The sequence below is a fragment of the Filicampus tigris genome, chromosome 9 (assembly GCF_054856515.1).
Source record: "Filicampus tigris isolate MCC_2025a chromosome 9, RoL_Ftig_1.0, whole genome shotgun sequence".
In the NCBI taxonomy this organism is placed as follows: Eukaryota; Metazoa; Chordata; class Actinopteri; order Syngnathiformes; family Syngnathidae; genus Filicampus; species Filicampus tigris.
In genome coordinates, this window is record NC_141225.1 from 12,014,380 (window position 1) to 12,025,000 (window position 10,621).

Genomic DNA, 10,621 nt, shown 5'->3' on the forward strand with positions numbered 1-10,621 from the left:
TAGTGGGGATAAAATGTTTCCCTCACGACTCCAAAAAAAATCTCAAGTTCTTAAAAACTGTGTTGCATCAACAGTGTCCACTGTTGGCTAGAAGGCTACTTACTGGTTTATAGAGAATAATTTAATAAAGAAATGTATCACTGTTGATCCCGGAGTTTGGGAACTGTGACCTAATTCCTTTTATAGAAATTGAGATAACAAAAAAAGGTGCTCTAAATTAGTGTGAAAAATAAAAATTCAAAAGTGGAGAAAAATAATTGATGGTTCATACAGCTAGCAAGTTATGTTATGCTCATGGCGTGACGACATAAGATTGTGATATTTGAGATCGTGAAGAGTAAAGAGTAAATCAGCAATAAGGAGATAGCTTGGTGGAAAGAATGGAGGCCAACAACACACTAAAGAAAAAATATGTCAATATTTATTACAGTATAACAAGTGTGGTGTGATTTGAGTTTACTGTACAGTACAATACATTGGGCCAATGGTGTTTTCTTCAACGTGCCCTCCCTCCTTCCCTGCCCACTTGCATGTTGTGTTAAAAACAGCACAATACAAATCGACCATTCAATACAAAACGGCCATTCAATGCAACAAGATGCAAAGACACATTGTCCCCAAATAAAAATCCCTGAAAATTCCCTCATTGAGGTAACTTTTTTTTTTTTTTTTTTTTTTAAACCATTCACTTTTCGTTTTTACTTTATATAACTGAATAATCCCTCCCGTCCTGAGCACATTGACACCCAGATGTGGCTACAAGTTGTTAAGGACACAGAAACGTCCGTTCCCGTGATGTGGCAATGTGTATGTGTTTTTAAGAAAATAACACACAGGAAAAGCAGCTTGGAATCAACAGTTTTACAAAATGAAAGCTGCGTACTGAAACAGAGTCCAACACTGTTAAGTGTTTTTTTTTTCTTTTTTTTTTTGTGGGGTGGGGTAGGAGGGTGTGTTTCATTTTCCACTCTAGTGCTGGAGTAGAACAACATTTGCATATAAAGTCATTACATATTCAATATATATATATCGTGTACATATTAACATTAAAAGGCCACAGGAATAGCATAGAGCACATTAAAAGTGAACAAGATGGAGTTTGATGGCCACTGGATTAGACTTCCTTGATTGGGTAAAGGTTTAACAATCAATTTGTTTATCAATGTTTGTATAGTTCTGAACTGCTTCCACAGCAGTGGCGGTAATGTTACCATAGCGAAGGTTAGTCACGGACCGAATTCTTACCTTCAATAAAGAGGCCAAAGGAAATTAAATGGAATTATGCCCAACCCCAAGCGCAAAGTGTAATTTGGGAAATTTTATTTTTGACAAGACTTAAAAAAAAAAAAAAAAAAGGCCCGTTGCGGTATGCGGTGGCCATTAAGTAAATATGTCAATAAGACAGCCTATAATTCCATCAATCAATATAGTACAAAAGGACACATTTGAGGTCTTCTACCAAAAAAAAAAAAAAGAAAAAAGAAAAAAAGTCCTGGTGTATTGCAGAGTAAAAAGACAACCATGTGTGACCCGTGGCAGTTAAAAAGAAATACTGCATTGTGCTAACACAATTTGTAAAACGTAAAAATTGAGATACAAAGATTTTTCAACAGTCAGTGATAGAAAGAGTTCGTAAGGCCAGCTGAGACCAACCCTGCTCACAACCGACCGCGAAACACAACTCATTCGGTTTCCGATTGCAGACATTGAACCTCACGCAAGAAACTCACGACAAAGTTGCCGCCGTAGTCTTAGTTAACAGTTGGAGTGGATTCAAACAAGAATTTGGAATGATGAAATCAACAAACTTGTTCCAATTAAAAGATTTGTTTTTAAGTTAGCATCACTAGCGAGCATAAACTAGCTAATGCCACAAGAGAACATACATGGCCAAAGATTGAAATTGAAAAAGTTTTTTTTTTTCCAGCATTAACAGTACTCATTAGCTTTAGTAAGCATGACATGACCGAATGCGCTAACATCGCACAGAAAACACATTTCCTGATGCTAAGTCGGTTATAAAGTCTAGAATTTAACCAATTTAATAAATTGAAAGCATTTTTTCCCCCACCATTTACATTTAAATTAATGTATTAGCTTATTTGGGGTTAGCATCACGCAGTTAAAGTACCTAACAAGACACAATAAGCTAATTTCCTGATGCTAACTCGGTTGTAAAGTCTTAAGATTAACCACAAATATATTAGCTATCATATCTATTTATCGTAAGACGAAAAATTGACCAAATAGGATAAAAATGTTAAATAAAAAAAAAACGTTTTTTGCATGAGGTTCAACGTATGTCCGGACAAAAGCTACACGTTCTTTCGCTCCCACTCCTAAAAAAAAAAAAAAGGGGGGGGGGGGCGGTTCACGGGACGCACATCTTGACGGGACAGCGGGAGTTTACTTCAGTCTTAGCAAACCCATTTAGTAAACTAAGAAAGAAGTCCTCGTTGTTCCATTTTTTTTAAAGCAACATCCAACTAGTGGCTGAGTCATACAGTACCGCAGCATGCTCAGGTATACAAAACAATATAGATCTGTTTACTATTCACGATGTAATATATATATTTATATCCAATTAGGTTGAATACTTCTCTCATACAATATATACTCAAGGCTTAAGGGTGATTCAGATGAAACGTTCTTTGAAAATCAGTGGACCTGTTCCATGTCCAAGTTCAGATTGACACTACAAGATCCTCTTTTGCTTGGACCCCGCAAAATGGCCACATCAGAGCCGTGACACAAGCTTTTCACACTGAACCAACAGATAAAACGTTCCCGCTTTCAAACTGCATCCAGCAAAAGATGGCGTCAGAGTCTTGCCTGGTGTATAAAATACGTGTTGGACAAAACACTTAACACAACACGGCGGTGGGAGTGAGTGTCGGGTGTTCGTCGTCACTCCCCTGGCACGGCGTTATGGCGTTCCCAAACATAAAGGCACTGACCCAACTCTGTTATGACTCCAATACTATTTCCAAGGGAACTCATGTAACGGCTCTAATACGACCTCCAGAGCGCGGCACCCCCATTCTGTGTCGAACCAGACGTAAGACCTGGCTTTAACAGGCTGTGTAAAAAGGGGTTTATACATAGTCAAGAAAGGAGGCACTTCTTTGCCAAAGGTTGCCAAGATAAGCTAACTGCTGCCTTCCACCCTCTTTGATTCCAAAGTACAAAAAGTCGGCGCCGTGGGAAAAACCGGTTTGGCAAAGCCTCGCTTATGGCACGACAACACGAAGCAGGAAGTTGCGACACAAACAACCGGTACTTCTGGTTATACGGCGTTTGGGAAGGACATAGCTAAATGTGAACTAGAGTTGGTCAAAAGTCAAACAGAGGCCTAAGCTTTGGTCCTTTTAGCAGACCACCTCAGGACCGCCCTCTCCTACCCACCTTTGTTTCTCTTGTGGCTGCCTGTCAGTGCCAGCAAGCCATTGGCTACACAACTGTGCAAACTGCATCGGATCATCAAAGACGACTTCCCCGCTTTTCCCTTTCTTTAGTTTTACAATCTCACTGTTTTTGGACAAAGATACCATTATTATTATTATTATTATGCGTGGATATATATATATATTTATATCGATACATGGACTAAATTCGTGCGTAAAAGCACACAAAAATATACAAAAAAATGCATATAGACATTTCTTCCTGCTATAACATACAAACAGCACATACAGTACAAATGCTTGTGTGTGTGTGAGTGTGTAAATTCCTTGGTTTTTAAAAACTCTACATTCCGTAGAGAGATTTTCCGAAGACTCCACATGCTCCTGTTCTGAGGAGGAGGTCACCTCGCAAGTGCTGCGCATTTTCTGTCCCCCCCCCCCCCCAAAAAAAAATCTTTGTACGAAGAAGTCTCCTTGGCATGATGAAAGCTGTCCTTCGCTTTCTTAAAAACTTCCCGCTTCCGAGGCGTCGTCTGCGACCTCGACTTTGCCGTGCACCCAGCTTCCTGGAGCTAAAACATTCATTAAAGCGGCTGCTAGCGCCTCCAGCGCAGCCACGTGGTTACCGCGGTAACAGGATCGCCTCAACCCAAAAGATACAGGGTGGAACTCCTGCGCGGACTTCACGTGGACTCCAGTGTGTCCAGTTGGAACACGTTGTGGTTGGTGGGCGTGGTGAAGAACAGCTGCTCGTTGGTGGGCGACGCGGCGTGGTTGTCGCACGGGCTGTTCAGGCCCAGTGTCCGCTCAAAGTCCAGCAGCTGGCCCATGAAGTTGAAGTTGGGCGAAATGTTGGACTTCTTCCGCTTGACGAAATCGTAGGCGTCGTTGAGTGACAAGTTGAGCTTCTGCATCAGGTAGGCCACCGTCACCGTCACCGAGCGGCTGATGCCGGCCAGGCAGTGCACCAGGATGCCGCACTTTTTCGAGCGCGCCTCGTCTGAAGGGGAAAAATAATAAGATGGTTATCACAGGATGGGACAAAAGACATTTTATTCACTCATGTAAAAGGCTGTGATCCTTTTCATTGCTCTAAAAAAAAAAAATTGAAAATGTGAGTTTTCAGTGAATTGTTGAGGCAGTTCCATAGAAGAAAAAAAAAAATACAGCGTAACATTTGGTTTTCATATGTCCTAGTTTACGACGACTACACTAGTCAACAAATTTGTACAGTTTTTAATCAGACATGCAAGTAAATGTTTCTATATTTTTTTCTGATCAAGTTTTGACAATAATAATAATAATATATAATTGCTATCCTGTGAGAAACACACTGGAATTGTTTAAAATGTTCACATTAATGCGATGTCTTTAACGAGGAAACCCCATTCATATAAAAATAACAAAAATGACCAAAAAAAGCCAAAATAGTTTTTCACAGGACAGCGACGATATGTAAAGTCATATACTTAGTAATATTTATGAATTAAGCGTTAAGTTCAGCAACAGGTGGATTTTTTTTTTTCTTCCGGAAACGTCATAGCTTTAAATTAGAACGCATGGTTATATCTGTATCGCACAACTTTTGCATGTCAATCTTAAAAACAAAAAATGAAAATCTCAAAAACCTGATGCGTTTGAAAAAAAAAAAAAAGACACACAAAGCCTCACTATGATCAAAATGCGCGGGTGACCACTGCTATTTTTGACAAAGTTTTCCAGCTCATTCGTGTTCCAAATGAGGACAAGCAATAGAAAAAATGGATGGATAGATGATTTTAAAGGCATTTCCAAACTGCAACTTAGTAAAAAAAAAAAAACAACAACAGTATTTTCAGGGATATGGAGCTTCAAGTCAAAACATGAACAATACGTTGTTGTTACATTATTAATAAGCGACATCTGTCTGTCCCTCTGAGGCCTTGCGTCGCTCAGGCCATTAGAGGAGCTTCTCTTATTGCTGCCTCCAGATGCCTCCTGTGGACACCAAACTCAATTTGTGTGTGATGTCTGCTCACTTTAAGAAAAAAAAAAAAAAAAAAAAAAAAAAAGAGAACTGCAAATGGTCATGCAGCCAGCTAAAAGCATCCACAGCAGACTCTTAAGTCCAATAAGACGACGTCATCATTGACTTGCGCATCACTTCTTGGCCTCCTTTTGCAGCTGAAAGCTTTGACAAGAATGTGACGAGGGTGGCAACAGTGGTTATTAGCACCAGGCTCTGGAAGAAGTCTCAACGTCCTCACCCAACAGCATTCCCTCTTCTCACAATGCATAAATAAATACAGCACATTGAAAAACAGATGAGAGCACATCCAAGCAAAACAAAAAATAGCTTTTCGGTCACTCTCTCTGACTCAGCAAAGAGGGAATTCTCTCATCATTTTGGGATTCAAGATAAGAGGAATGACTGGGGCCAGCCAATGCAGAATAACTTTTTAACTAATTATTACTCCTAATTAATTATTTTAACTATTGATTGTGTGGTATTAACTGTTGATTAAAAAAAACATTTGTTGTCATAGATGTTAAAAGTGTATAACAGACAGGTTTGTGAAAGTTTGTCACCTGGCACTCACGTCTCCTACTTTGTTGTGATGGAAGCAATCATCACCGTCTGAAGCATTTCATACCTCACACCAGACACTTGTGCTGACATGATGTAATTATCTGATTGTGTGCGTGTGATAGTGCACACAGTTGCTGTAATATTCAGCTTTTTCTGGGCTCCGTGTAAAAAGGCATGCCATTTCTCATCACTGGCTACGTTTACATGTACATTAACACATTTATTCGGAATAAAAGCCTGAGCGGAATGAAAACGCTTCATGTACACACCCCAGTCGGAATATTCCGACCCGCTCAAGACCATTCCGATCAAGATTTTATTCCAAACGAGAGAGGTGGTTTATGTTGATTGATAGTCCGATCGGCGCGCATGAAAGCACTTATTTCGGAAACAAATTTCGGAACGAACCGTCTTTACCGCGCCTCTGCGACGTCAGTATGCGCATTCCTGTTATTCCCAGAAGCTAGTAAAGCGAGTGAAGGACGTGGCGGGCACAAGATTGAACCGGTCTGTATCTCCATTAGGAAGTGTTAACTTGACTTAACAACGCGAAAAATATGCGAAATAACGCTAACGTTTAAAGTAGAAATGGAGGGAACGATGTTTTGCTGACATGAAAGTCTCTACACCTTCTACTACTACTATTTACGGTATATTTGGTCAATCTGCGCACGTCAAAATATTTTTTTCCGATCGAAAGTGTGATGCATGAACACACAAGTCCTAATCGGATCAATATTTTTAGTGTCCAAAACAGTGCATCCGATCACAATTTTAATCCGAACTCTGATCGAATGAAAGAAATTGTGTCCATGTAAACGTAGCCATTGTCATGTTCATCGTTCATTGATTGAGAAGATAATCACAGAGTTCACAGTTGTATCAAAGAAATCCACACTCACCAATGAACGAAATGGCCTCTGGGAAGAACTGCGAGAGATTCTGGCTCCAGTGATCGGAGATGGGGATCTGTTTGTACTTGAAGTCCCCTTCATGTTCAAACATGTTGGGCAGGTTGGGTGTCACGTTGAGGATGTACTTGATGTTGTACTTGCTGAGCACGTCCAGGTTGGCCGAGTCCTTGGCGCAGCCCAGGTACAAATACGGCAGGATCTGGACGGGGAATGCCGGCTGGTTGCTGGGCAGCGGGCTGCCCTCAGACTCTGTGGCGCTGCCCGGCTCGCGGTCGGACTCGCCGTCCGAGCAGTCGGAGCTGATGCGGAGGCCTCCCAGGCCGAGGACGGAGGACGGCGGGGAGCTGCTGGGACACGAACAGTCCAAGTTGGTCTCGCAGTGTTCGGGGAACTCGGACTGGAACTTATTAAAACCACCTGCGGGGGAAGAAAAAAAAAAAAAAAAAAAACAGAACGAGGTGAGTGTTTAGAAAGGTCTGGCGATGTTTGATGGCAAGCACAGATGGATTTCTGCGACATGGGAAAGCATCCGCCATGTAAAGGATTAGCTTGCTGTTTTGCTTCTTCTTTAGCTTTTTTTTTTTTTTAAATGCTTCCTCAGAAGCATACCAGTAAGTCGGGCTGGAATATTATGGAAAAATACTAGTCATGATTATTTTTTATTGATACTGAAATCACAATTTATACACACGATTATTCATGATCTACAGTACAAACTACCAAAACTCAACTTTAAAATAAACGATTAAAGTAAAATAATGATATATTTTAATGACAAATTTCTCAAGGAAGAGCACTCCTGGAACTCAAAGCTAATTTTCTACCAGCCAGTCAATATGATTTCCCATTCGCTGCTAGCATTAGCACTAACAATGGTTTCAAAACAAAGTATGTGTTGTGTTTAAACATACAATGTGTATAATTCTTTTTGTTGTGCCTTTAGTTATCAGTAAATTAACTGGGGTGTCATTAAAGAGCTTAAAGCAAGCTCAGGGATGGCAGATAAACACATCGCGCTCGCTGCAAGCAACACTGGTGCATTCTGGGAGCTTTCACAACTTGCATACACTCATGGCACTGTTCAACGCGTTAATTGTTTTTCTTCGATTATATTTTTATGAGCTAGAGAATCTGAAATTAAAGTCACAATTAAATTTCGACTAATTGCCCCGCCCTACCAGTGTATCATAAACGATTATGTCAACTTGCACTTCCTGTGAGCGGGGGTGTACTTGTTAGCAACTAAAAAGCACTAATTAGAAAATGTTCCTTTTTTCCAAGCTAAAGTCTTTAAAATCCTTCCTACTGATTATTATCTACCAAGTGAATCATCCCAATGCTTTTGCTGTAACTGCCAATAACATTAAATAACATTTAATGTATTTTCCTTTACCATTCAGACCGAGTTAATATTCACTTATATTAGTGATAAAAAAGGCACCTGTGTCACTCTCCACTTCATCTCCTCAGCTGACCCTGATAGCAGAGCGACTGCAGCTGGCAAAAGTGTCTGGCTTTCGCTGTGGTCGGTTACACCCACCTTTGGTAGTTTGATAAAAACTGTTTTCCTCTCGCCTTTCACTTATATACACATATTAATTTCCTCACAGCGCATAAACATGTTTGGAACTTTGCTTTGTTAGGCTATTCCTGAAAAATCAAGTTTGCACATTAAGAAAATGGACTAGTCCATTGCATGAGAAGGGAGGGGAGCACTTGAAACGATTATGATAGACAGAGAATTTTGATGTACTGTATTTTCCAGCGTGTGAATTAGGACTAAAACCATAATAATTGTGTTGCATTAAAGAAACTTTATCAATTCCTGGAAATTCTGGTGCCTCGAGCAGTTGCATGTTTTTGTCAAATGGTACGTCTGCAGCTGCTTGCGACAGAGGAAAGCGTCTAATATGTAAAGGATTAACTTCACAAGTGGTTTTATTTTTTTATAGCACCACATAAGCGGACTAATGATGTCAAAGACGATGACGTGCGACGATAACTAGAGAACAGGAACTTGCACTTCCTGCGACACAAAATGTCTGCCACATTTTGATGTGTGTTTTGATGGATTTAGTTCACAAGCGCTTGGATGAAGGATGAAGTACGTTTGGTTGCACAGTGTATGGGTACTAGAAAAGTACCGCAATACATAGCTGTGCAAAGCGAAAACGGTACCCCGTGTTTTTAGTACCATTATTTCAACTCATTCACCTGCCGGAGATTTTCAGACTCTTTTTTTTTTACCCTGACGTTTGGAAAAAATATATAAATTCCTGGGATTGAATGGCTGGACTGTGAAAAGACAAGTACTGTAAATTCGTCAATGGAAGTGAATGAGTTAAGAGAGTAAGAGTGTGTCATCTGTCATTCCGAAGCTCCCGTGATGCTTTAGGTTTTTGCCATGGTATTGTTTCAGTATCCGTATCAAGATATTTTATGTAGGTATAGCGTCCAAGTCAAAATTTTGTTATGTCTTGCTTTTTCCTTTGTCTTTCTTTTGTGAGACTAGCAAAGAAGGATACTAGTGGTTACGTAGCTACCAAAGCTGTGAGACAAGAAAACAGCTGGACACGTACTCCATTGAGAGAAGCAGAGTGGTTGCTCGCTCGGCTCAGCGGACTTTTTGTGAATGGCACATGCAGCTTGTGGCTCCAGTGGCGCATGCACACACACGCACACACATTCATACATCTGCCAGTCGGCTCGTGTGGTGTTATTAATTACACAATGCACTTATCGTCAAATAAGCTGCCTTTCTTTGTTGGAGGCTATTTCACAAGAGCGTTGAGCTAACTTGTTTACACTGTTCATTCATGAAAAAAGAAGAAGCTCGTCTTTACTACAGAAGAACCACAACGCTGTGCTGCATTTAATTGAAAACATATTTAGGCCCACATTGATTTTTTTGTTAGGCTGTTATAATGCACAGTCTGCAATACATTTTACAGGCAATTATGTGTGGTGCTTTATTGCTTAAGCGATCCAATCAAGTGACAAATATGTAAAAGGGTAGACTACACATTTGGAGAGTGTGGATTTAATTCTATATTAATAAATGGCCATTGAAAAAGTCAATTATACAGGGTGCTCAGAAATGCAATGTGCCCTTATATTATTTATTAACATAAATAGACAATATAGGAGGTACAAAATATCCTATGCGTATCTTCATTAGCGTAGCAGGTGTACTCCAGTACACCTATCCTAGCAGAGAGGGGCGTGCGGTGTGGTTCACCCTGGACTGCTTGCGGGCCAATCGCAGGGCATGCGGTGAACAAACAACGCTCAAACTCACTTTCACACGCAAGGATAATTGAGAGTCCTCAATTAACCTAAGAAGCATATTTTTGGAATGTGTGAAGCAGACTGAGAACCCACATGCAAACTCCACATAGGAAGGCCAGATTCGAACCCTAACATCAGAACTGAGGCGGATGTACTAACCACTTGTACACTGTGCTACCCATGTTGAAACATATCAGTTAATAAAAACAAGTGCACAGACATACAAAAAGGAGAAGGGACTTATGTTTCCTATATTGAAATATCTGGTAATAAAAATTGTTTACAGTGAATTTCCAAACACCACAAAAAACGGTCCCTTGAATGTTATTTAGTGTTAAATAAAGTAAGTAGTAAGTGTAATGGACATACTTCACGAAAAATATCCCATTAAAAAACAACAAAATGAAATGTTAAGTCTTACATAGATCTAATGTATTTGCCATTGT

At 40.1% G+C, this 10,621-nt stretch overlaps 1 protein-coding gene across 1 annotated transcript in view; it reads right to left on the minus strand.

The window, feature by feature from the left end:
* Nucleotides 1-399: 399 nt before the first annotated feature.
* The window catches only part of dusp7 (dual specificity phosphatase 7), an 11,547-nt gene continuing 1,325 nt past the window's right edge, over nucleotides 400-10,621 (minus strand). The window contains exons 2-3 of the mRNA XM_086041358.1: nucleotides 6,876-7,304; nucleotides 400-4,404 (exon numbers count right to left, since the gene is read on the minus strand). Coding sequence (XP_085897484.1) covers nucleotides 4,088-4,404; nucleotides 6,876-7,304 — 746 coding nt within the window. The 3' untranslated portion in view covers nucleotides 400-4,087. The remainder of the gene's footprint in view (nucleotides 4,405-6,875; nucleotides 7,305-10,621) is intronic.